This window comes from Cricetulus griseus, chromosome X, assembly GCF_003668045.3.
Source record: "Cricetulus griseus strain 17A/GY chromosome X, alternate assembly CriGri-PICRH-1.0, whole genome shotgun sequence".
NCBI lineage: Eukaryota > Metazoa > Chordata > Mammalia > Rodentia > Cricetidae > Cricetulus > Cricetulus griseus.
The window spans coordinates 69,464,194-69,491,494 of record NC_048604.1 but is presented as its reverse complement, the minus strand read 5'-3'; the positions used below and the strand labels follow the sequence as shown (position 1 = coordinate 69,491,494).

The window sequence follows — 27,301 nt, the reverse complement described above, 5'->3', positions numbered from 1 at the left end:
CCTCAGGAACTTGAAAACCAATAACAAATTCCTCAAAGCAGCAACTCTGCTCCCCTTTCCCTCCCTTAGTTTATTTGGGTCTCCTGGTCCAGAATTATCAACCTTGGATTATGAGTTTTGAGGAAATGGTGGTTTGGTAGTTGTTTTTAAAGAATTTTGTGTGTGTGTGTGTGTGAAACACGGTTACTAAGCAACCACTGTGACCTGCTGCTGCTCAGTTAGAGTTCAGTGGGCAGGGTCACCTCCAAAGAAGACAATGCATAGGCAAGAGCAAAATGCTTGCAGATAGATTGGATGCCATTTTGCTGCTGTTGTTTTGAGTTTGGGGGTTGTGTTGTTTTAATGAGGCAGGGTCTTACTCTATTCTTCAGGCTAGACTGGAATTTATGACCCTTCTGCACTTGCCTTCTGGGTGCTGTGATTACAGGTATGAGCCAGTGTGCTAGGACTTGTTCCGGGTTCCATGTATAGTTCTTTGATTCATCACCAAGGAAGTGCTGCCTGGTTAAATCTCTTGCCTGCATGGTTCGTCCCTGAGTGAGAGAGTTAGAACGGAGGGCCTAGAAGGAAGGAGCAAGAAATGATCCCTGAATAGGGTTAGAGGCTCAGCCCTGGGGTGAGGCCAGTATCCTCTCTCTGAGCAGCCCAAGGCTTTTATGACAAATCAGTCCCCACCTTCGACATTTAGATTAGGACACCTTATTTCTATTGATGTGCTGCCTTGTAAGTCTCAGAACAGGGACAATGTCCAGCTGCGGTGCCCCCCCCCCACGCATTTAATTGGTGAGTCAGTGACTCAACTGCTTCCTCCATGATTGTAGGGACAGGAGTAAGTAATGAGGACAAATCACCATAACAGGCAGTGCGTGATGAATGAAAGAACACATGAATTTAACCAGTTGGCTTCATTGATATGGCAGTGAAGAAAAATCAACTTTGAGAAGAGGGTATTTATGTGACTTAACTCCACTCCCTCCTCCCTTTGGCGCCTTAGCATTTCCCTTTTCACCCAGCTGAAGGTCAGCTTGCTTTGCCCAGGGAGCTGAGGGAGGTGAGGGGGAGGGCAGGTGTTGGAGCAGGTGTTGTGTTTTCTCCCACAGAGTCACACAGACTAGGTGGGGTTGCTTCTTGCCAGCCCCAGTATGTGCATAAAAACGCTTTTGTGGAAGTTTTTCCCTGGAAGTGTTTTTAAGCAGCTGCCCAACCTGCAACCTCTAGTATAAATTTTGACTGCCTTTAAAGTCAGCTTGTCACTGAAGTATGCCTTGTTTTCTGTCATTTCTATAGCCTGTGTCTCTCAGTATACCCCTTTTACAAAGCAGCTATGGACCTGAAAAATGTTGTGTATGGAGACATTTCGATTTAATGCTTGAAAAATGATTGTAGTTTCTCTTTAGACTTTGTACTGGGATCCGCTATCTCCCCACTAAAAAGTCATCCTGGGAAAACTGTCCTCCTTACCTAACAGTGATGGAATAGCCTCTGCTCCTTTCCAGCCCCCCTGCCCTGCGTCTCAGGGCCATCTGTTCTCTGCAGTCCGCTTTTTGGGAAAGTCTCCTTGCCCATCTGCTCTCCTTTGGCCTTAGTGCCTGCTCTAAGGATTTATAAAGGCTGCCCTGGAACCTCTTTCCAGTTGTTATTTTTTAGGGATCAGTGAGATTTTGAAGCAGATAAAAGCAGTTTCTATTTGACATGCCCAAATGCAACTTTTTTCTAGGTGCTTTTTTTCCCCCGGGTGGGGGTTGGTCTTTCTCAACTTGGAGGAGGGACTCTGCTTATCAAAGCAAAGATTCTACCTCCCGGCTGCTTTGAAGCCAAGTCTCCTCCTGGCTTTTTGGCCACGGGTGTGCTGGCCCAGAGCGCTCCTTGGGTTCATTCTTTTCCTGTCTTTCTCCTTGTCCGCCTGACAGAGTACAGTCGCTTTGAATCCAAGATACATGACTTGCGAGAACAAATGATGAACAGCAGCATGAGTTCTGGGTCTGGGTCTCTCCGAACCAGTGAGAAGAGGTCCTTGTATGTCAGGTAAGTTGCCCCTCTGAGCACCAGGCCTAGTCTTTCTTGTCTAACTGGTAGGGTGGGGATTGTGTACTCTCTGCACTAAAACTACACTTTGCACTGTGTGCTCGGGCTGTGTATTTTATGGTCAGTATCTCCTCCCTTTTGTTAACTGGTTTTTTCCTCTTCACTCATGAATGAGTCAGTACAGGAAATGTTCAGTTTGCTCTAATTGTACGACTATTAGGTGATTGTTGCTAGTCAGCATTCAAATAACACTGAATATTCAAAGCATGTTGCTTGCAATCTGTGCTTTGAGGGGCAAACTCAGCATCCCCATCCCTTCCACTTCTCCTTCCACATATGTGTGATAGATAGAGGATTTGTGTCTGAGCATATCAGTTATCACAGTGTTCTAGTACAGGGTCTCTTAAGAGACCAAAGAACTGGCAGGTTGCTGTATTCTGGATGTTTTGCTATGTCTCTATCCCCCTCTCTCCACCTGCTGCATGTGAATCATAGGACAAGATGGTATATACTCCCTAAGAGGAAAGGCAGGGACAGATGGTCACATTGCACTAACATGGCCAAAGACTGAACTTTTGACCCTTGAGGGGGTCAAAGTACAAAACCTTCAGGTGGTAGACTGATAAGGGGACACTGAACTTTTCTTAGTATTAGGGGTAGTTTCCTTCTTCCTGCCAGGATCTTGAGCAAAACTCCAACAAACAATCTGGCCACCATTGTGTCTCTCCAAGGTCAGACACCTTAAAGAAAGGTGGTGGGAATTACTCCCAAGAGCCAGTAGTAGTTCCAGGCTTATTTAACTGGTTGAACATTTTATGGTGGCCTCTGATACTTGCTGGAGGCGGGAAGGAGAGGCCAGTTGCCTGGTAACATGACAATTACTGTGTCCTTGGGGTGTGAAATGACGGGAGCTAGCTGATGTCAATGCTAATTGCAGTTCTCACGTGCTAGCTTTTCTTTTTCCACAGTTGCTTGTCACTGACCCTGCTGCAGAGAGTCAGCCTAGGGAGATTTTGTGCATCTGAAGCCCACTAGAACAGAACCCTTTGAGCTCTTTTCTAAAGTGAACCCTGCACTCTACTCTTTGTGGGTGGAGAGCATTTGCTGCACTTGCCTCCTGCTGGCAGCAGAGAAGGGTAGAGAGGCTTGGCAAGGCCCAACTGTCTTTCCAGTCTCCCTCGTGGAGAAGAAAGGCCTTTTGGTGGTCACTAAAGCCCTTGTTTGAGATCTACAACATGGACAGTGGGTCTCTGATGGGAGAACCATCATGTGCTGTCACCTCCCAAAGTGGGTGATACTTATGTGACTTGGTCAGGATTGTTCCGTTCTGTGCTTCCAGCCCCCGCAGATGTGGCACTCCAGTGTGCGTGGGAAGCTCTCTTTAGGCAAGACAGTTCCTTCAGAGAGCTTTATTTTTAGATCTCTCCTCTCCGCCTAGCCTCTGCTAGTGCTGTCCCTGCTTGGGTAGGGGAACTGGGCACTGGCTCTTGATGTAGAGCACCCTTCTGTGGTTTGGGCAAGGTATCCACTCAGCTGGACTCTGGGAAGGAAGGGAAAGACCGTGACTCTCTTTCTAGTGAATCAGTTTATATAATCTGCTCCTAACCTTGCCTAGATAACTGTCCTCTGAGGAGAGTAGATAGGATTTAGAATAAGAACTGCTTGCCATCACTAGATGCAACCAGGGGAGAAATAATGTTTTATGGTTGCAGCTGGGAGCCAGAGCCCTTTCCTGGGTTAACCCATTGGCCTGTTGTCCTCTGTCCCTGCTGCAGCCTTCATACTGTACTTGTGGTTCTGTTTCTTCTGTATGTGAACACACTTGTTTCTTTCATGTGTGGTGGGGGGGGATGTTGGGGCTTGAACTTAGGGCCACATGCTAGGCAATACTCCATCACTCAGCCACATCTCAGCCCTATCTATCTATATCTATCTATCTATCTGTCTATCTATCTATCTATCTATCTATCTATCTATCTATCCGTCCATTTATTTATTTTAATTTAAGATACACATGGTCTCACTAAATTGCTCAGGCTAGCCTGTAACACACTTTGTAACCCAACACATTCTTTGAATTTATGATCCTCTTGCTTCAGCTTTTTTGAGTAGTTGGCATTACAGGCCTGCACAACTAGCTTCAGCTTGTTTCTTACATTCTTAAAAAGAAAAAAAAAAGCATTCCATTGATACCAATAGTTCCTTAAACTACTACCTCCTCTCTTTTCACTGAATTCTGTGGCAGGAAGCACTAGTTCCTTAAAAGATTACTATGACTGTAGAAAAGCAAGTCCTATAGTCAAACTAGGCAAATGGAGACTTAAGCAGAGAAAAATGGGGTCCGTTGTGTATGTGTGCATTCAACTGTACGTCTGCATACTTGTGTATGCGTGCATGTGCATGCAGGCACATGCATGTGCATGTGTGTGTTCGTGTGTGTATGTGGGGGGCAGGCTGACTGCCAGTGATTCCAGGGATCCTCTTGCCTCTGCTTCCCCAGAACTGGGATTGCAGGCATGTACTGTCATCTCCGACATTTTTATGCAAGTGCTAGGAACTGAACTCAGGTCCTCATGTTTGCATAGTAAGTACTTTTCTGACTGAGCTATGTTCCCATCCCCAAGAACTGGGTCCTTCACTGTTCTTAGTGTTCAGAAAACAGCCTTAGGCAGTGTTGCCCCCTAGATATATGAACAAAGGTATATCATTTTCAGAAGCCTATCCTCCTAAGATCCAGACTGGGAAATTTTAGAGTCATCTATACTTTCTGCTGCCACTTCTTCCAATCACTTTTTTCAGTGGCCTCACATGACATAAGTACCAGCTTTTCAGCCTGGTGATAGGACTCCTGAGCAGCCCAAGAAGGCTCCAGAGGAGCCGTTGCCAGGGATCAGCAGTGACCTTGTGGCCATCATATTCAGTGACTGGCTCACTGGTTCTTCAAAACCAGTCTGACCTCTCTTCACCATCTGTGTTTCTACAAGGTTCTTGCTTGCTGCTTTGAAAGTTCTGTCTACTTTGTCTCTAAACACCTCATTGGCTCTCATCCTGAGATGGTAATACCATTGCTCTCCACAGCTTTACATCATACTGTAGAAATGATCTTTTACCAGATCAAGCCTGCATATCAACAACCTGATGGACATATGCAGAAAATAAAACTGCTCACCTCATACCTCCGAGAAACTAGACTCTTCTCCCTCCCTCCTCCCAGTTTCCTTAAGTTAATTGCCTTACCTTGTCATGTGGAAAATGGATTAGATTTGTTCTGTTACCCAAGGCATATTTCAGTTCAATGTAAGGAACAAAGAGCTCATAATAAAAACTCTGAAAAGGATTGGACTGCTTTTTGAGAGGAGATACTTGATTTTTTGGTCACTGAAGGGGTTATACAAGAGCCTGGGTGACCTTTTGCCCTGGGCATTGCAGTGAGTTGAAGCCAAGGCAGTTTTCTGGGCCTGTTCGACTCAGAAGCTTTCTGTAATGCACTGACATCTTCAGTTTAAAGAGAACCATCGTCACTGTGAAGCATGACCTTTATTATTCTTTTTAAATGTTTTTTAAAAATTCTTTAAATAATGCTATATTATGATCCTATTTTGCATATGAGAAAACTGAGGCTTGACTCAGACTGCTAAGTTGTTCCCAAATTGGAATGTGACCTGAGTTGCACTGACCTTTAATAAAGTATAATTCTTTCAGTGTTTCCCCAACCCACTGAATGCTGGGAAACGGATGGAGTGCTGGTAAAAATATATCCCTAGCTACCTCTTCTAGACATTTAGGTCACTGTGCATAGTGAATTTTTTTCGTTGGTGTTGCTATTGTTTGTTTGGTCAGTTGTTATTCCCCGCCCCCTCCAGTTGATTGGACCTAGGGCCTAACACATGCTGCCACTGGGCTACATCCTCAGCCCTCTTTTCTTTCTTTTTTTTCTTTTGAGAGAGTCTCACTGTGTGAACCAGGCTGACCTCAATCTTGTGATCCTCCCACCCCAGCATCTCAAGTAGCTGGGATTACAGGCCTGTGCCACCAGGTCTGGTACAAAATGTGTTTTTAACAGTCAAAATGCTCAAGAATGGCCACTTTATGTCATGATTGACGGTAATTTTTACATCAGTGAAACAACTAAACATTATGTTTCCTGTTCTGTGGAAGGCAGTAGCGCAAAACTAATAACTTGAGCCTGGTTGCTGGGGTAAAGTCAGGGAAGTGGTGGGCTGGTCCCTGTCCTGCAGCTTGCCATTTACTCAGAGGCTGAGGCAGCCCCACTTTGCAGTTCAGGGTTCAGTTTGGCTGCTGTTTCCCCTCTTGACACTTTTTCCTTTCTCTCCTGTCTCCCCTGCCCCCCAAGTTCTGTCTCCCTCTTGTTTGCATGGGTTTGCAAAGCTATTTTGAAGGAGGTACCTTTACTGAGGCTATACTAGGTGAAACCCTGGGGTTGCAACTGTTCTAACCATAGGGGTGATGGAGTTTTAAAGAGGGGAACAGGAGGAAGAAAGAAAGGTAACAGTGTTGAGCACTACCAGTTGGCTTTAAAGCCACCAGAAACTTAATGAGAGAGGCCTTTCCTCTCTTTATCATATTAGAATCATCTCTTATTGGGTGAGTGTGATGAACAGAGGCTTTCTCTGTGGCCAACATAGGGCTTTTGCTCTGCTACTGTAGTATTTACTGGTAGAGATCACAGAAATCACCTCTCATGCCACTGGCTCTCACTGGGTTGGCTAGGCCATTTGCATGTGAAGGCAAGGCAAAGCTGCTGAGTAGGTTAGAATTCCAGAGGTGACTTTGATTTCATAAATGAATGAATGAATGACCTTGGCCTCTAAAGGTTGCTATGGGGCTCAATTGTGCAATTCTACACGTAGCTTATGAAAGTCTGAAGCCACCTTTGGCTGCTTTCTTTGCAGGCTCAAGACAATATTCTGGCAGTTTAGGAGTCTTGGCTTCCTGGCTGGCCATCTCCCAGCCTTCTTCCTACTCTAAAATGGAAATCCTGTTGGGGTATCTGTAGTTTCCATTCAATGAGACAATGTTAGTATATTGGCTTAGTCATCAAAAATGAGTGCTTCTTCTGTCAACATCAGGACACTTTTTGCCCAGTGATGTTCATTGAAGCCCAACTTGTTTTATTCATTAATAAGCTTCAGTAGTAGATGAAGATGCTAATAAAATATTGGCAGGCTTTACTGTCTGACAGAACTTGGGAGTGGCAACAATATTAATTTATTTTTGGAGGGATAGGGGGTCAAATACAGCTCCTCACATGTACTAGGTAAGTACTCAGTGCTGAACTGCATGCCTGGGCTATTGGTAAAAGCACCAGTAATGTATGGAAGACCTCAGTTCTAGCAGTGGCTACTGGAATGCCTGCTTCCCAGAGCTAGTGCTAGTAATCATTCTGTTCATTCCATCATCTGCATGACCTGTAAGCCCTGCATGGTCTCTTATTGTGAGTTGTTGGTCCTTGAATGTCTCTTAAGATTCATGGTTGCCCTTTATGGCCTGGCACTTTTAGATAGACTAGAGATGAAATCCCCAACCTGCTCCTTTTTGTGAAGGTGCATCAAGATGGCTGACTCTGCTAGCCACATTTGGTGCTACTCTTATGAATGTCCCCCAGAGAGTTTGGCTTTAGAATTTTAGGATATTCTTAGAAGCTTCTGGAAACTTTGATTTTCTACCAAGGTCAAGAACTAATGTGTACTTTATGGTTTTCTGTGCTTGTGTTAAGCCAACAAGCCAATGGATGGGCTGTTCAGTCTTTGAATTATATGCTCCCTAGCATATATAGAACTTTAGCAATACACCAGGCCTCAGCTGTAGTAGAAGGGAAACACAGCAGAATACTGAGGGATAATAATTTGAGGGTGTTCTGTGGAATAGCCTGGGCTCATCCACCCTTTACAAGCACTCAGAAGGGCTTCCTTGGTCATAATACTATGAAAACTCAAAAAGAATCATGTGAGAGTTAAATTGGAATAAGTAGAAATTATAAAGGAAGGTTGCTACCAAATGCCTGGAATGGATTAAGAAGCAGGATCACAAGCAGGAAGAAACTTGGGCTGGGTCATGGAGGATTTGTTCAAGGGACTGGGGGGAGCCACACAACCCAGACAAGACAGATGGTCTTCTGTAGGTCAAGAGATGGGATGGACATAATCCTAAATTCTGTGGAAGCAGCCTTTGAGGCTATTAGTACTAAAATGTTCTTGTTTGCTCTGTGTTGGGAAACCTGCCTAACCAGTTCCCTCCAGGTAGTTGTGTTTTCTTTGTATTCTGGCTTGTTAAGTTTAAGGTGCCACAGTGGCTGTACAAGGTGCTTATGATTTCTTTGGATCTTTTATACTCAAGCCTCACAATTTAAGATCTGAACTACAAAGACTTTTGCTAGGTAATCTGTTTGCTTAGAGCTGATTATACCCTTGTTTTCCCATCCAATAGAGAAGGGTCAGCCGAAATGAAGATTGGCAGAGTTCCTCAGAATATATACATTACCCCTGTGGATGGGCACATGCAAGATTTTTTGAGGATATTTAAAAGGTCACCTCTTAAACAATATAGCTTCCAAGACCTTTGGAAACATTGTCTCCTTAGAGAAGCAGGCCATGCCCTTCTGTGTTGGTGTGCTTCAGACCAGGCTGGGACTTGAACCTGTATACTCCTGGAAGGTCTATCCCACCTTGTGCTGATGGAACAGCACTGAAGGCTTCTTTGTTGTGTGCCATTACTTTATTTTCCCAGGCTTTACTGTGTAGCTTCTTGTTTAAGCAATTCAATATTTTTCTGCTTTGACCTTGATGTTTGAAAAGTTGTAGGGGTACCCAGGATCTACCTCTTTTTGGGGCTTCTTAGATGCACAGCCATGGTCAGAGGCTGGGACGTCGCCTTCTGCTGTCTACACAGAGCACTGTGGCAATGAACTTGGGTGTGTTAATATTTTTGGAAGCTTTGGCCTAACTTAACTTCATAAAATTCTTTTTATTGGGCTAACAAATGGCTCAGTGAGTGAAGGTACTTCCCATTGAAGCCTGATTTTGATTGGCTGGATCCCACCTAAAGGTTAAAGCAGATAACCAACCCCACAAAGTTGTTCTCTGATCTCCACAATGTGCTGTGACATACATGGCCAACAATAACGATAATTGAGGAAGAAGTTAAAAATTCTTAAGCTAAAAAAGATGTTAAGATTCAGCAAAAAAGGGGTTTTCTCAGGCCTTTAGTCTTTCAACACACCCGCCCTCAGGCAAGCTTACTTGTGTACACATACAGTGGCAGATCCTTTTATTATGTCCTTTTTTAGGTGTGTGAGGACAAAGGTTTGGCTTTCTTTTTTCCTTCCTGCTGTCTCTTTGAATCAGATATTGAGATGGTTCTGTATCATTTGGGCCTTGTGTGTGGTAAACTTCCATTCTGGGACAGTGATTCAGTTTGTCTTAAAAGGGGCCAGTATCTCCCTTAACTTCTTTAGGATAATGGAGGAGAGGAAGAGCTATGGAGAGTCTTGGAGGAAGGAGGTACTTAGACAAAAAACTAACCCTGTCACTTTGTTAGGACTCTAGGCTGCTTGGCCAACTGTTGTTGATAGATGGCCACAATTTTCCTTTTTGAATTCTTTGACAATCTCACAGGGGTCTGGGGGGGGAGAAGGAGAAAGAGAAATATGAATTTTGGTTAGTTGCCACCCCCATTACCCTCACTTGTCCCTTTTGTTTGTGACTCACTGAGGTTAATTATGGTTACTTGCATGAGCATGAATGGGGAAATTTTTTACTGGAGCTTGGGAAACTTATCAGTGGCACAGACGGAAATGACTCCCTTCTCTCCTAGCAACCATGTTAGAGGTCCACAATTTAGCATGCTTTTTCTTAAAAAAATAGATTTAAAAATGTGCATGAGTGTTTTGCCTGCAAGTGTATATGTGTACAATGTGTGTGCCTGGTATCTGTGGCAGTCAGAAGATGGGATCCGGTCTCCTGAAACTGGAATTATGAATGGTTGTGAGCCACCATGTGAGTGCTAAGAACTGAACCCAAGTCCTCTGCAAGAGCAGCAAGTGCTCTTAACAAGCTCCATGTTTCCAGTCCATAGCATGCTTTTCAAACATCTTAGAGGGGCCAGGTGGTGGTAGCACATGCCTCAATCCCAACACTCAGGAGGCAGAGGCAGGCAGATCTCTGTGAGTTTCAGGCCAGCTAAGGCTACACAGAGAAACCCTGTCTTGAAAAACCACAATGTGTTTTAGACGATAGCTGACATATTTTAAACATTTATTAAGGTCTAATATATATACCTTTCTTGCTACATGAAATATGTTATGTGCTATGTGAAAGATTGACTTTAAAACACTGGCTTGTTCTCCTTTGCTGTGTTCATTTCCACATGAAAGCATAATATGATGCTAATGAAAAAGTCAAGGCAATGAAGTGGTTCACTATTAAGTGAATGCCACACCCCTCAGCTGGACAATCCAGCTGCTCTTCACTGTGGCCCAATCACATATGAATGCAATGATGAATCTTGCCCATCCCTTTTATTCCTTCCTTCCAAGCCTTTGCTTACTCCAGCTAGAAGGACCATTTGCTCCCTATCTTTACCTTTGGAAATTTTGAATGAGACCCCATTCAAAAACAAATACCTTTTTATTGCTTCACAGGTGCTCTATACTTCCTAGGAACGATCTAGATCTTGCTTTGTCCCCTTTCTGTGCTTCTTGCCGCATTGTACTCAGCCTACTGTGCCCCTCTGTCAGAGGGCAAGCTGTGCTAGGTCATTCGGTTAAGAATATTAAAGATTAATTAAGAACTTTCTTTTCTATTGATCAAAAGTGCAAATAGAAAAAACTTAGCATAACATTGTTTTGTGCTTCTCATATTTAACCGAGTGCCTGCAGAAAGAATAGTCCAAATATATAAATGGAGGGGCAGTATTTTCTATACATAGCCATATGGCAAATTAGTGTGTGTATTTTTAAAGCTAGCTGGCTATGACTTAGACCTCATGACATTTAAGGGTCCCGGTCTGATAGTTGCCCATCATACAGCACTGAATCCTGTCCTTTGTACTGCTGGGTCTGACCTTCATCTAGGAGAATGGCTTCTAATTCTTAGCATAACATAATTTCAGCAGGAAAAGAGGAGGAGTGGATTTAGAGAAAACCCCACATCATGGATTTGTAAAACAGATCAAAATCAGGACAAAGGGGGAATTGTTGAAGGGAAGACCCAGACTCATTAAGCACTAGAACTAGAAAGAAGTTCCAAGAATGCATAAGAAATTTTGTCTTTTAGGCAGGAAAGTGGACAAGGTGAACTTTGAAGCCCCAATGTTCTGCTGAGTTCTTTCCCTACTTGCAGCCATGATTGATAGAAAAGGAAATTCTTTTTTCCTCCATTTTTATTTTTTATTTAATTTTAGATTCCAACCACAGTTCTCCCTCCCACCCCTGCCCCCAGCCCACCCCTTGTCCACTTCTCCTCACAGGTAAGGGCTCCCATGAAAAGTCAACAAAGTCTGACGCAATAGGTGGGGGCAGGACCCTGCCCCTCTCCTATGCATTAAGACTGAACACGGCATCCTACAATAGGTAACGGGCTCCAACAGGCTAGCTCATGTACAAGATTCTTAATTCATCTTTTGAGTTCATAACTGCACATATTAGTTAGAATTTCAAACAGATATCATGTTCCTGTGTCCTTAACAAAGTTGTAGTTTTAAAAGCATTGTCCATCCCTTTCTTTGATATAGCCTTGTCCATCTTTCATAAAGCTGTCAAACAAAATCCAGATGGAACAGGTGCTACTTTTGAATGGGAATTTGGTGTTATGTAACTTCTGACCTTGTTTGCCAGGGAACTTAGAGCCTCTCCTGAAGTAAAAGGCTCAAGCCTGTACTTAGTGGAGCTGTTTCTCAATTTCTTCCTTAATCGCCTTACAGTTTTGGAAATTGTAAAAGGAACACATGCTGTGGTTACAAAACACAGTGAACAGTAGAGCTCCCAATGTGCATCGATAAGACCTGGCTTTCTTGCTGGCTGGATCTATGTTTGTTCCACAGATGTTTAATATTGTGCAGTGCCTGAACTTATCTTGGAAGTAGATGTTGTATAAGTTTTAGTCAAAACTTCAGATGTTTTAAAATGACAAATTATCGGATTCTTGGAATCTAGAAAACACATTTGTATTAACGTTCTCCTATGTTCTCCAGCTTGCTATTGTTGTCAGCAAAGGTCAAGCCCTGTTCTTTGGGTGCTAAAATACACCTTGTATTTCTACCCAGTCAGCCCTGCCTTCTCAACTTTTACATATACACCCTACTGTACCTTAATTCTTTTGTTTGGCTTTAGTTTTGTTATTAATTTTTGAGACAGGATCTTACTAGTTATCTTAGTTATTTTTTTCTTACTGTGACAAAACACAACCAAACAACTAATAAAAGAATGCACTGTAGGGCGGTGGTGGCGTACACTTTTAATCCCAGCACTCAGACGCAGAGGCAGGAGGAGCTCTGTAGTTCGAGCCTGGTCTACGAATCCAGTTCCAGGACAGCCAGAGCTGTTACACAGAGAAATCCTCTCTCAAAAAATCAAGAAAGAAAGAAAAAGAAAGGAAGGAAGGAAGGAAGGAAGGAAGGAAGGAAGGAAGGAAGGAAGGAAGGAAGGAAGGAATCAAGCAAGCAAGCAAGCAAGCAAGCAAGCAAGCAAGCAAGCAAGCATGAATTGGGGGTTTGCTTACAGTTTCAGAGGGTTAGTCCATGGCCATCATGGTGGGCAGCATGGCAGCAGACAGGCAGGCATGGTGTTGGAGCAGCAGCTGAAAGCTTTCATCTGATCTACAGCAGGAGGCAGAGAGAGCCAACTGCTAATAGTGTAGGCTTTTGAAATATTGTAGCTCACCCTGGGTTTTCACACCCCCTCCCACAAAAACACACCTACTAATCCTTCCCAAACTGTTCTACCAAGTGGACCAAACATTAAAATATATGAGCCTACCAGGTGGTGGTGGTGCATGCCTTTAATCCCAGTACTCGGGAGGCAGAGACAGTTGAATCTCAGTGAGTTTGAGGCCAGCCTGGTCTACAAAGTGAGTTCCAGGACTGTTAAAAAGACAAACCCTGTGTTTTGTGAGCCTATGGGAGGGACATCCTCATTCAAACCATCGTGCTATGTATGTCATGCTCACAGTCCTTCTGCCAGTTCTGTAACCACCACCCTGTGGCATTATACCCAACTCCTGATTCATTTTGACATCTTTCTGCTCCCCTTGCCAAACTTCTTAACTAATGTGTGCTTAATACAAATTCTGTTCTTCTCCAGTTCTGAAGCACATAATGCCATTGTGTATTGCTCATCAGTTAGAATTAGGTTGCTCCAGCTTGTTGGTCTTTGTAGAACAGCTGACAGATGCCTGCCTTGCTTTAGGTTGCATGGAACTCAATTCTTTTCAAATGCATTGAGCTCTGATCCTGTTGTTACATAGAGCTTGGAAAAGACCTTGTAGATCAAATGCCTTATCTTCTGGCCTCTGCCCTTATTGTTTGAAGTGTATGCATTGAGAATTAAAGGGCTTTTTGTTAGAGCTTGGAAGTTTTCATCTTCAAGTTGTCTTGACACCAAGTCTCAAGGGTTCTGCTTCTACATCCTGTCTTCCATCTGAAGATATGGTATGCTGGACTGAGTGATACAAGTGGGATGGAAGTAAAGTTTTAGCACTGGATGCTGAGCAGTCCCCTGGCCTGTATACACTGTTAAAGAAAAATGAGAGAGCCAGGCATGGTGGCTCATGCCTTTAGATAAGAGTCAGAGGCAGGTGGGACTCTGAATTCAAAGCCAGCCTGGTCTACATAGTGAGTTCCAGGACAACCAGGGCTACACAGAGAAACCCTGTCTCAAAAAACAACAACAACAACAACAAAACAAAAACAAAAGAAAAAGAGGAGGAAGGAGGAGAAGGAGAAAGAGAGGAACTGGACAGGTGGCTCAGTAGTTATGAGCTGCTCTTCCAGAGGACCAGAGTTTGGTTTCCAGCATCTAAGGTGGTCAACTTGCAACCACCTGTTACTGCAGCTCCAGTGGATCCCATGCCCTTTTCTGGCCTCACAAGCATCAGCACACATACTATACACCCTTTCATACACAAATACAAAAATTAAAAGAAGAACGTGAAGAAGATAGAGTCTACTTGTGAGTAGGAAAATAATGAAACTTGTTACTGAAGTCTCCTATTTGTGCTGGGCTCACACACTTAGATGGATGAATAGATTTTTACTCAGGCATGCTTGTTCCCTGAGCAGGAAGCTTTGGTGGCTAGCTTCACCAGGACCTGAACTTTGGAGCTTTGTTTTATGTTTGTTTCTAAATCTCCTGCTATCAAATCCTACTGCATTTGAGAATGGAGAGTAGGCAGCTGAGCAGGTCCTACTTTGGGCTGCCACTGTGTATCTAGAAGCTGGGAGAAGATGGGAGTTGTGAAAGAATTTCCCCTTATGCTCCTTGGGAATAGGGCATTTCTTTGAAAAGGAGGTATATACACACCAACTGGGTACTGAAAGGCTACCATCTCACAGAGTCTCTTCCTGTCTGCTGAGACTACTATGCCTATGCTATTGGTTTGTCTCTTTCCCTAGACTGTCTGACTACCAGCCTCCCAGATTCAGGGGTGGGATGACCTCTTCACCTTTCATGTGTTTCAGGGCCCTGTTTGATTATGATCGGACTCGAGACAGCTGCCTGCCAAGTCAGGGACTCAGTTTCTCTTATGGTGACATTCTGCACGTCATTAACGCTTCTGATGACGAGTGGTGGCAAGCAAGGCTGGTGACTCCACATGGAGAAAGTGAGCAGATTGGTGTGATCCCTAGTAAAAAGAGGTGAGTTGTCAAGGCTTTCAACAAGGCTATTCCTGACTTCTTGTATTCTCTCTCTCTCTCTCTCTCTCTCTCTCTCTCTCTCTCTCTTTCTCTCTCTCTCTCTCTTTCTCTCTCTCTATTTCTCTCTCTCTGTCCCTCTCTCTCTCATTTCCTTCACTTTCTTCCCTCTCTATTTCTGTCTGTCTCTATTTCTCTCTGGTTGCTTTATTTGTTTTGTGAGATAATATCTCACTCTGTATCACGGGCTAGCCTCAAACTTGCTGTAATCCTACTGCCTCTGCCTTCTGAGTGCTAGGAATCAGTCGTGCTCTAGCACACCAGGCTTGGTTGTATGTCTCTGTTTGCCTGTCATACTGTGAGTTCCTTGTGAGCATTGTATATGCCTTGTTAGGCCTCTTAGAAAAGAGTCAGTACTTGGGACATGGTATTCACTGAATGAGCCAGTGTGGTTGTTGTGCCTGCCACAGCCCATTGCTGAGCCCATGTGCTGGCAGTAACTAGACTTCCTGACTCCCAAACAGGGTTGAAAAGAAAGAGCGAGCTCGATTGAAAACTGTGAAGTTCCATGCCAGGACAGGGATGATTGAGTCTAACCGGGTAAGTGGGGACCCCACCCCCATCCAAGGCAGTCAGCCAGGGTGGAAAGAGGGGCGAGAGGCTTGGAGTTTGCTCTGCTATGCAGGAGAACTGGGAATCACGAAAGGCTGTCTTTTTCAGGCGGCTGGCTCTGTCCTACTAGGAAATTGCCTGCTTCTCAGCAAGCAGCAGGAGCACTGGAAGCCCACAGTTAGTGTGTGGCCCTACTATTGGGTGACTGGCTCTGGAAGGGGTGGAGCTGGCTGATGTGGTGGGGAAGATGAAACCACTTCTGGTTGTCTCCCTGGCAGCAGACCCTTCCAGAACTGTGGAGACCCTGAGCAGAACCTGGTGTTGTCATCGTGCCAAGAAGGCCAGCCCCAGAGCTTCTGCCTGCCTCTAGACAGCACAGGGCAAGGGGACTCTCCCATCAGTCTCTTTTATGAGCTTTATAGGCCAAAGAATGTGTGGAGCAATAGAGGGAAGGAAGATGACTGTGTATCAGTGGCACCTTAGGGCTGTATCTAGGAGGCAATAGTGACCTTTAGTCTGTAGGAAGGCCAGTGAGTGATGCTGGACTAAGTAGAGCATCTAACATCCCTACCACATTTTCCTATAAACATAATTTTCCTCTTAACATCAACTTTCATTTAATCTCATAGACTCCATTTGTGAAAGATGGTCTTTTATTTAGTTCATCATTGTCTCCATTTTAGTTTTTCTTGCATGCTTTAAAATCCATTGTTGTTTTTTTTTCCTCTGTCCTTCCCCCTCCATCTTCATGTTCTTTCACAGTCGATCAAAACGAAACGTAAAAAGAGTTTTCGCCTCTCTCGAAAGTTTCCATTTTACAAGAGCAAAGAAAACATGGCCCAGGAGAACAGCATACAGGAACGTAAGTAGCAGCAGAGTCCAGAGAGGAGACCATTCACAGCCCTGTCTTCTCAGCCTCAGTTGCCCCTTCCCTTAGAAGGAGTTGGTGGCCTCCCAAGTGCTTGTCTGCGCGCACCTGCTTATTTGTAGTCAGGATAGAACCTGGCCTGCACAGGGAGACGCTGGGGCTTATTTGTACAGCCCTTCACTTAGATTGAGTGTTGGAGCCTCTGAGGATGGTCCAGGCACCTGTGCTGGAAGTGTGAAACAGAGCTGTGCTGTGGTGATAAAGAATGGTTTGCAGCTAGTGCCAGGCTTAGAAAATGGTTTTTCAAGAAATTAAGATTAAGGAACTAAGTGTTGCTCTCCTGGCTCCTACCTCTTGTGTTTTCCCTCCCTTAATTTCATTCATGTATGTTAAGAAAAGAGCCTGTCCCTCCCCAGATCCCTAAAGTCGGGGACTGCTTCTGGAATGCACATGTGTGTGTGCAAGCGTACAGAACACCCACATGACTCACAGCAGGCTTCCTGTTATGTCAGGGTACCTGCAGAGCCAGTTACCAGAAGAAAACATACCTGCTCACATGAGTTCATGTGGGCACATTGTTGCTTGGCATTATCTAAATAAAGATTTATTGGGAAACACAAGGCTGATTTGGTAGAACAGGCTACAATACTGGGCTGCATTAGGAACCAATTCAATCTTGCTAAATCATCTTACCCTACTGCATGCCTCAGAAATTAGTTGCTCTGACAGTAACCTTAAACACCATGTCAGGTTTGTACAGTAGGTTCTCATTCATGTCATTGTGAAATTGTGAGTTGTAAATGTCTCTCATTTACCAATCACTCCTCCATCTTTCATGGAGCAATCTTGTCATCTAGAGCTGTGGGGTCTGACAGGAGACTGATGAGTTCTGGTAGAAAATGGCCCATAGTAGGCCCACCTGGTCCATGATCATGATATGTGTAGATCGTGGCCACCTAGAATAACCCTGATAGAACAAGGAAGGGATCTTTATCCTAATGAAGACTAGGGCTTGCTCAGTGACAGAGATACAGGAGGTTGATTCTGCTTGTGAGTAGTGGGAATCTGAGACAAAGATCTGAGGTAATGTTGCCACAGTTTACCAGATAAGCCCAGAAACTGCTCATAGAGTTAGCCTGGGGAGATGTCACTGTTTAATGGCCTAGCCAGTTGGGGGTGCACATTGGCCAAAGGGATGCAATTGTCTGGTGCCTGTTCTCCAGAAACCAAATTTTGGGAAGCTTTGGACATGACACCACAGAGAAGTTTGCTTTGAAGGTTTGCTTGGACAGACTGGGGTAGTTCGGGAGAAGAGTTCCCAGGGTGCTGATAATTCTGTCTGCACACTTGGCATATAGATATGTCTCTTTCATGCACCAATGGGAGATGTGTTGCAGGGGCAAAGCAGAGAACTGGGCTCTACAACTATAAGTTTGGTCAAAGGTAGTATTTTTAAGCCTTGGATTGTTGCCTGTCATGTGCTATGGGTATATGGGATATAGACTACCTTAGAAAACTGGTCTACTCCAAGGCCTTTTGGCAACAAGCTGAATGGAAACAGGGCCAGACATCCTATCTTATGTGGGATATTCTTTCTTCAGCAGATGGCTTCACCTTACTGTAGTTCTAAGTCTTCATGGGACTTTATACTCCTATCGCTGATGCTCACCTACCTCTGTATTCTTCCTTCCCCTCGTTTTTCCTCTCTTTTTCTCTTTCCCCCCGGTTTTCTCCTTTCCTTCCCTCCCTCCCCTTCCTGTACCCTTTCTGTCCCTGCTGTCTGTGAAATCAGGACTTCCCTGGGTTAAGTGACGATTATTATGGAGCAAAGAACCTGAGTAAGTCAAAGTTACACACCATTAACTGTATTTGTGGCATGAATGGAGATCATGGGGGTGGGGATGGGGGTGTAGGGTACACGGGTGAAAGTGAAGGGTGAGGGAGGGCAGTGTTTGTGAGACTCTTTTCCATGGCAGGAAGAAATGTGTGTGGCTTCAATACCATTGTCCCTGGTAGTGTAACAAAGCTCTAGCGTTCCTGTCTGTTTCCCTTCTCCACCTCTGAGTGGTCGGCATGAGCTTAGTGGCTCCATAGCTGTGAGGTGGGTTTAGGTGCATGATCGGGTGAGTGCTCAGCTGATGTTTAGCTTCTGCAGAGGGTGGAACCATCTGGTTGCTTCTTCTCCAAGTAACCCGACATCAAAGAGTCAAGGTCAGGAACTGCAGCTTTTCCAGTCCTTCTAACCAGAGATAGGGTGAACCCTACACCTGAGCTGTTCAGGGGTCTAGCTCTTACCATAAGGCCAAGGCCAGATGTCCATAGAGCATCTCTAAGGAGACAAGATGGCCTAGTGGGTCCATCTGCACCACTTAAGGGCCATGGATAGTGATTTTATTTCAGAAAAGCTCTGACTGACATCTCCATTCTAGAACTTAGTCCAGATTAGGGAATAGGAGGACCTAGATGAGGTTCCTTAGCAGCCACCCTTGCTCACTACAAGTATACACAGTACAGCCTCATTGATGGACTCTGTCCACATATATTTTCCCTCAGTAAAAGAGAAAGGTGGAAGACACAGGAGCTGTCCTTTGGGGCTATTCAGGGTCTAGCCGTGTGTCACAACTCAGCAAGTCCCTGGGGAGGTGGGCACAGCATATCATGGTCCTGGCTGAAACGAGCAGCATCTCTCCATATTTTGGTGTGTCTGTGTCTCATTTCCATTTGCCTGCTGTTCTTCTGAGAGGGCTGCCATGTCTGTTCCTCCTGTGAATGCAGCTCTTTGCTTGAGTTTCTCCACCCACACTCCAAGATGGGCTGGTCCCAACTGTCTGTGATGGGAGGGCTGGCTTGTCTTTTGGATAGTCTTCCTGGCTTGTTGTTTCTATGTATTTGACATGTGTTTTGTGGTGGATCGAGGCGCATCCCCCTCACTGATGAAGCTAATCTCTCCTCAGCAATGGTAGAAGGAAGGCTATGGGTCCCACCAAAGGTCAGAGTAGTGCTCCGGGTGACTGTCCCATCATCCAGTGATGAGCCTCTAAGTTGGAGAGTATCACACAATTCTGTACTTTTGGGAGAAAATGTGTGAGCAGCAGCATACCTGGGCTTTGACTGTTCCTATCTATTTTCCTTCCTGCCCATTAGCCGTAGGAGATGAGTTCTGAGACAGGGTTTGGAACCTATCCAAATCAGCTGGCTTGATTCACATGAAGAGAATGCTATGGAAGGAATAAGGCTCTAGTGCCCATGGAGGGACTTGGCAAACTGAGTGGGCTCTGGGGACATGGAGGAGATGGCCAGAACGTCAGGATTGGAGCTGTGTCCCAGTTGGTTGCCTGGATGTGGCAGGTCTCCTGTGGCCTGCCTTGGTTGGCAGCTCAGTGTCTCACTCCTGGCGCATTTGAGTTTGTGCTGCATGAGACCTCTCAGTGGTGTGTTCTGAATTGGAGTCTCTTTCTTGTTGGCTTGCAGAGGGAGTGACATCCAACACCAGTGACAGCGAAAGCAGTTCCAGTAAGTGTGTGTCATGCCCCGTGTCCTGTAGCTCTCCCATGTCTCCCAGCCATCATCATTCTAGTGTTGCACCGCTACCATCCCTGCTCACTCAGAGGCTGCTGCTCCTTTTAGCCATGTACACTTTGAGTCCCTGGAGATGCTGTGGCCAGTTCATTCACCTTGTGGGATGAAATTTGTAAATTAGAAAGAGAATAAGCCCCACAGCTCTGGCCAGGACCCAACTTGAAACCATCCCTGGGGTATTGGGGGAAGGGTAAACTGCCAGTGATCAGGTCCCTGCCATGGGAATGTAGATTGTTAAGACTGCCAGGCTTACAGATTTGCTCAGAGACCAAAAGTAAAATGGCTCCTGACTTCCATCTGCCTTTCTGGGCTCCTAGGACCACTTTAATTTCTGGCTGGGTTATATAGACAGGAAGGAAATTGCCCAATATGCCTATGACTACATCAATGAAGCCACGGTTCAAAGCTCATGAGCTTTGGGAACATTGACCTTTGAGGAGGTCTTAAAAGCTCCACCCTGGAGTCTCAGGCTCAGCAGAAGCCCTGTAGCAAGTATCCTGTGGCTCCATGCACATGTCACTGTCTTTCCTAGTACTGCTGTCAGCTAGTTTTGGGAACCATAGGCACCCAGCACCAAGTGTCTTGGCGACTGCTTTAGGAAGACTTCATTGTTGCCAGGTTGCATGGGGGTCTGCCATGAGCAGAGAGCAGGCTCAGCATTGCTCTTAAAGGGCAGTGGGACCTTAGCTCTGATGTGCACCACTTTTCTAGATGCTTTTTAGAGGTGTGAGGTGGGTAAATAAATAGACCCTTAAAGGGACCATATTAGGCTGAAGCTTTGGGGCTTGGGCTAAGTGTCTGGACTCAGGTAAAGTGACTGGCAAATGTGTTTCAGCCAGTGGAGCTTCACTGTGACTCTCTTCAGAATAAGGGGGCCACTGAACATAACCAACTACTACCTATAAGAAGTAGTTCCCTAGAGCTTAGGGTGGTTTGGTGGAGACTTTTTGGCTTTTGGGTCTTGGCCCATAATTGGGCAATATTTTACTGAATGAAAACAACCCAGCCCAAGGCTGGTGAATGGCTTCTTAGCCTTCTTGCCAACAGAAAGTGATACTGTTGTGTGGTGGGTATGGGGTGTGGTGAATGCTGTGTACAGTCAGTCAGATCATAAAAGTGCTAATGTGTTTCCCTTTTTGTTGCAGAAGGACAAGAGGATGCTATTTTGTCATATGAGCCAGTGACACGGCAAGAAAGTAAGCCCCCTTCTGAGAGTCTTGCTTTTGTGCCAGTCTCCTGGTCATGGGGCTCAGTACAGAGGGCATCTAGGGAAGGAGGAAACTTGGCACATCCAGCCATTGGCTCCTCCATAGCATCACTGGGCAGATGCCATGCTGCAATACCTCTTTTGATACTTTTGCCCTCTGCTAGGACACCTTCCAGAGGGCAGGCAGATTTTTGAGGAAAGCAAGGGAAGGTCTGTTTCAGTAGAGGCAGCTGTTGCTGTATAGGGAGAGGGTCTGTATCCTCCCCTGGGTATCTGCTTTACAAGAACCTGTGTAGAAATTTTTCTGAATTTGTTGGAAAGGGAGATGCTTCTGATTTCAGACTTGTCTGAACTCCGGATTATCAAATTTAAAGGCTCTTTGAAGACTTTATAGTTGAAAGCCAGAGAGTAGCCATAGTTGCTTCACCTCATCTGAGTAGTGGCCACAGAGTGTCTATACTCAGAGGTGGGGCAGGCTGCTCTGTGGGGTCTCTCTTCACTGTCTTGTGCTCTCCCTCTCCAGTTCACTATGCCAGGCCTGTGATCATCTTGGGCCCAATGAAGGACCGAGTCAATGATGACCTGATCTCTGAGTTCCCACATAAATTTGGATCCTGTGTGCCACGTAAGAACCCAGGCAGACCCAGAGGAGTGAGGTTTGGTACTCTGGGAAGTATGTACTTTAAGGAAGGGGTCTAGGATCAGGGCCTCTGGGGACCTCCTGGAAGAGAGTAAGTAGCAACAGATGCCCCCATAGTAGATGGGATTGGTAAGGGTGACATCCAGCTTGGCTGCTTGCCTTATGCTATGTAGTAAAAGTTTGGGTGGTGATGGTCAGGATTGATTTTACAAATGGGAAGCCCATCCTTGTTTTGGTTTTTGTTTCTTTGTGGTGCTGGTGATTAAACCCAGGTATTGTACACAAAATGATTTGAGGAATGATTTGATGAGTTTCCCTAACTCCCATGCCAAGTTTTGCATCCTCCACCAGGCCATGTCTTAGGAAGCCCCACCTTTTTGGCCCACATTAACTTCAGGCACCCTGTATATAATATTTGGAGTTTGGAAGAGAAATGGGCCAGACAAAATTCTTTCCAAATGCTTTTTCTCATTCATCTGAAAAATTTTGTAGTGGCCTTGTGTCCTCCTGTGAGAAAGGATGAAGTTGTCGAGGGGCACATGACACGACATTTCCTTCCTTCTTTTCCTCCCTCCCACCTTCCCTCCCTTCCTTCAGATACCACCCGGCCTCGGCGTGACAATGAAGTAGATGGACAGGATTACCACTTTGTGGTTTCCCGGGAGCAGATGGAGAAGGATATTCAGGACAACAAGTTCATTGAGGCAGGCCAGTTCAACGATAATCTCTATGGGACCAGCATCCAGTCAGTGCGAGCAGTTGCAGAGAGGGTAAGCAGAGAGGCGATGGTCTGGCTACGCTTGAGCCACTGGAAAGACAAATGCTCAGGCCTGGTATCCACTTGCATTCACATCCTTCCCATAATGCTGACCAAAGCTATGCTGTCTCTCCATGTTCGGAGCTCCTAGTCATTGGCATGTCTCTGTTGTGCAATTTTCATTGGCATATCAGCCATCCGGGAAAAAGGTCCCTAGGGAGCAGTGGCCTTTTCTGGTTTATAGAAGCTGTGTTCATCAGACTTCTTGTCACTGTGACAAAATAACTTCGAGGAAAAATCGATTTTGGCTTATGGCTTCAAAGGATTGTCACTTGTGCTAATGTAAAGCTGAGCGGCTTATGACCTGCTTGTCTCATGTCAAGCAGGAAGCAGAGAGAACCTGGTGCATGGGGAGCATTTTTATTTCCCCCTTGTTGTTCCATCTGGGGTTTCCAAGGCCGAGGGATGGCAGTTCTTTCCCGAGTTAACCCTTTCTGGGAAGGCCCTCACAAGCATAGCACAGAGCTTCACTAGTCTCGAAGGTACTTCTTAATCCAATCTCTTTAACAATCCATATGAGCCGTGAGAGAAACAAGAAGTAGGCCCTGACAGCCTCTCTGGGTTCCCCTCAGCCTGATGTTTGGAATGCCCCTGGAATTCTTGGTGGGGACCTGTAGGCAGGAACTGGATGAGCTGATTGATATGGGTCTGCTTTTTCAGGGCAAGCACTGCATCTTAGATGTTTCTGGAAACGCTATAAAGAGACTGCAGCAAGCACAACTTTACCCCATTGCCGTTTTCATCAAGCCCAAGTCCATTGAAGCACTTATGTAAGTGTCTGTGGGACTCACATGACCTTGCAGAGGAAAGAAAACAGATTTTGTTGGGCTGGGGTAGGACCCAGAGAAAGCCTGAAACCAACTCTGAGTATCTGCTCTTCCTCCTGTTTGGGGGCCTGGGCATGCTACTCCCTCCCAGTTGGGCTTTTAGACCTGGAGGTTTTGAGGAGGGAGTTAGCCATGGGCTACTCTAAGGTGGCTGTTTAGCAGATTTTCAGGAAATCTAGAACATTTTGCTGTGTTAATTAAAACAGAGGATCTCCTTTAGAAATGTATCGCTTCTGTGTCTTTGGCAGGGAAATGAACCGAAGGCAGACATATGAACAAGCAAATAAGATCTATGACAAAGCCATGAAACTGGAGCAAGAGTTTGGAGAGTACTTTACAGGTAAGAACCCAGGAGTTCGTGGGTCACGAGTCTGTGGGGTCAGCCAGACACTAGCTCAGGGAGATTTAAGCAGAGCTAAAATGCCTGGAGAGTTGCAGTCACTTAGCACAGGCCTTTCCCCAGGCACTCAGGTTTCCTGTCAGCCACCAGTTAGCCAGGTTCTAGCACAAGCCACTCCCAGGCGGTTGCTCTGTTTATTGTTTTCTTGCTCTGTGAGATTGCACGTTCCTTTGTCTCGTTCCTTCCTTGCTTTTCTTCCTGATTTTTTTTTTTTTGCCTTGCATGCTTTGGTGCTAAATAAATGCTTGTTGATGCTTTCTTAGTGTATGTTTGTTGATGCTTTCTTAGTGTAGTGTTTAAGTTGTCTGTCAGTCTGCATGTGTGTACATGACACCCACTTTAGAAGGCCAGTTTTTAAAAGGTTGGGAAGGGTCCCTTTAACAAACAGTACTGGATGTATACGTGCAGGTCATGAGTAAGTTCAAGCTCATATCATTGGGTTAGCCAAGTAAGTAATTCAGAAATTAATTACATACCATGGGTCTTTGGAGTCCTTTGAACCATCCATATCTCTGTCCCTGTTGGGCTGACCCCTGACACAACAGATGTGATGGCTCCTAGGAGTTCTGCCTCTTGCCAGAAATTGTGGCTTTCTGCTCTTCCCCTGAATAACTGGGGTTTTCCAAATTTTGGGGTGAAGCTGCTTTAGAATTAGAGGCTGCCAGCTCATGGCAGACAAAAGCAATGAGAACTTCAGTGTCTGGCATCAGTGGGTACTCAATAAACATCTTTACAATAAATGTATTTCCTGTTCATCTTACTGTCTCTGGCAGTTGATGTTCAGCCCTGGGCTCTGGGCACCTAGCCAGCTACACTTCTGCACTGAACTCTAGACAGTTAACTCAAGAAGCCAGACCCATGTTTCTGTGAGCGTCCGTCATACCCCAGGGACATTACAGGAGGGTTGTTAGTTAAGAGAGGCAGGAGGGCTGGGGCTTAGAAGGGAGGGTTATGGACCACTGTGATAATTTTTTTCTCTCTCTTCACTTTAGCCATTGTACAGGGTGACTCACTGGAAGAGATTTATAACAAAATCAAACAAATCATTGAGGACCAGTCTGGGCACTACATTTGGGTCCCATCCCCTGAAAAACTCTGAAGAATCCCCTCCAACCATTCTCTTGTGAACAGAAGAAATCAAGCCCTTCTTCCCTCCCTCCTCTTCATTCCTGTCCCCATGGGGAGAACAAATGACTACTGTTCTTGTCCCCCCCGCCCCTTTTTAGATATGTCAGAAATTGAGTTTTCTAGTCCTGTTCTTTTTTAAATTTTTTTGTTTTGTTTTAGTTTATTTTTTGGGATGATGCCATCTCACTCATCATGTGACTGTGCCCATTCCTGCATGGACCTTTCCCACGCGCTAGCACAGGTGCAAATCCATCAGAGTTGTTTTCATAAACACCCAGCAGAAGCGAAGAGCCAAGAGGAGGACTGATGGAAAGACAGACTCTGGACAACTGCACAGCTTGTGAAGTGAGCGAAACAGCCCACAGGATGAGGTGCTCCCGGGCATTTCTACCCTGTACTGCTGGCTTGCAGCTCTGAACGATGCAACGTAATGGCAACAGAAAGTATCTTATTTATATATAGATATATATATATGTAATTTATATAAAATATATAGAAATTATTATATATATATATTATACACTCCACTATAATATATATATATATTCACATACATTGGGACTAGAAAATCTATGGAGATGTCCATCAATGGTACTTACTATGTTATTAGAGAAATGCTTTAATTTTCATATTCCAATCAGATGACATCTTATGTTCCACCTGGTTGGGAAGGGGTTGGCAGCGGTAGTAAGTGCTATACCAAAGCACTCACTCAAATTTGGTCACTCTCTTCAGAGCTAAGGTTTGCTCCAAGTGGGCCAACCTGCAGCATGAGAGAAGGGACTTTGGCTGGGAGTTTGAGATTGGAGACTTGACTGAAAGCAGTTGCTGCCCCAGCAGGGCAATCATTCCTGTGCAGAAAGAGAGAATGAATGGCTAATGATGCTCCGGATGAAATTGCCTATTGTTTTATGCCGCCTGATGTGTCTGCATGAGAGGTTTCCTTTTTGTTCATTTTTAAGCTGCTGTTAAACCAAAACCATGTTGTGCTACTGTGTCAGCCTTTTCATTATTCCAAATTTTACTTTTACTATTTAAGTGAATGCGTAGAATCCTATTTGCCAGTGTTCTAAAGGCTTGCAAGGTTCTGAAGGAGTCAGGCCTGGGATACAGCAGGTAACTTAGGCCTGGCCATCCAGTCAACAGAGGGAAAGCAGGGGCTGGTGAGGGCAGAGAATAGAAGCTGGGGCTCAGAGTTACCATGCTGGACTTAGCTGGGGGTTCCTTCATGGGGCCACTGACAGGGATAGGGAGGTGCTTGCCTTCCGGCTCTGTGCTGGGACAGTGGAAGAGCACCAGGCTTGGCCAGCCATGTATTGATTTGGATTTGGGTTCTTTTCTTTTGCAACTGCTCCATTTGCCCTACCCCAGCCCCCTCACCAACAGCTGGTAGCTTACTGTTTCTTCAAGAAGAAAGTAGACTTTAATGCTGTAAATTTGAGCTGTAGAGCTAAGACTCACTTACTGGTGAGCTGTGAAATCTTGTTGCTTTTTTCCCAGAGTCTGATGGCAGTGACTGGTCCAGGTAGTTTTCCTCCCGCCGCCAGTGCAGGCAGCAGGTGTGGTCCAGGCCCTACCCCACCCCACTGTGCTCCTTCGAAGCCAACGTGCCTCCCTCACCTCCACACTGGAGGGATGATGCAGGGGAGAACATAGAATTGCTTGGCCCTCAACTGGGTTAGGACCATTGCAGGTGACGCAGTGTTGTTGACACTTTAAAGCACTACCAGCCACATTCAGGAACTCTCTGTTCACAGGTATCCTACCAGCATAATGAGGCTAACTGTGACTTGTGGGGCCCAGATTTAGGAGAAAGAAAAGGCAGCAGCTTTCTCTTGGGCAGTACACTGGATTGAAGGCAAAGAGGGATAAAGCGACAGATGATTGTGACTCTCATGAGGGGGGGTGAGCAGGGAGTGTTGATTCTCTGATGGTAACTGACATGTCTGAATAATGCTCAGCCCTCCCTCCCAGGGAAGAAAAGCAAAGATTCAAAGTAAGCATGATAATAGTTGGTTTACCAGTGTTCCTTCCAAGGAGACATATATTTTTTAATAAATGATAGTTGCAATGAACCATGGCTCAGAGACCTTCTTGAAGTAGTTGAGTAGGGTGGTTGGGGCCCAGCAGCAGGAAGAACGACTCAGACCAATGCTTCCTAGAGATGGGGGAGGGGGGTGGCCAGGCAGTCCTTGAGAAGAGTGTGGCTCTGGGTGGTGCTGGACCCTTTGCTAAAATGAAGCTAGAAGTGTATACTTGGGCTTCACCCTGGCGTAGAAGCTGTCCTTAACACCAACAACCAACTGGATAGGGGCTATGTCCTTAGTGGCA

General features: G+C 45.3%; 1 protein-coding gene across 6 annotated transcripts in view; it reads left to right on the top strand.

Annotated features, from left to right (window-relative positions):
- Window positions 1-27,045, top strand: part of Dlg3 (discs large MAGUK scaffold protein 3) — a 54,339-nt gene extending 27,294 nt beyond the window's left edge. For 3 of the 6 annotated variants that reach the window (XM_035449939.1, XM_027431740.2, XM_035449938.1), the window contains 10 exons: window positions 1,911-2,025; window positions 14,719-14,895; window positions 15,417-15,492; window positions 18,165-18,210; window positions 21,097-21,147; window positions 21,682-21,783; window positions 22,396-22,568; window positions 23,276-23,385; window positions 23,691-23,782; window positions 24,835-27,045. In XM_035449939.1, the coding sequence (XP_035305830.1) occupies window positions 1,911-2,025; window positions 14,719-14,895; window positions 15,417-15,492; window positions 18,165-18,210; window positions 21,097-21,147; window positions 21,682-21,783; window positions 22,396-22,568; window positions 23,276-23,385; window positions 23,691-23,782; window positions 24,835-24,941 (1,049 nt within the window). In that variant the 3' untranslated portion in view covers window positions 24,942-27,045. Of the gene's footprint in view, window positions 1-1,910; window positions 2,026-14,718; window positions 14,896-15,416; window positions 15,493-16,266; window positions 16,367-18,164; window positions 18,211-19,843; window positions 19,886-21,096; window positions 21,148-21,681; window positions 21,784-22,395; window positions 22,569-23,275; window positions 23,386-23,690; window positions 23,783-24,834 lie in introns of all 6 variants that reach the window. The other 3 variants (XM_027431737.2, XM_027431738.2, XM_027431739.2) reach the window with 2 other exon arrangements.
- Window positions 27,046-27,301: the final 256 nt, after the last annotated feature.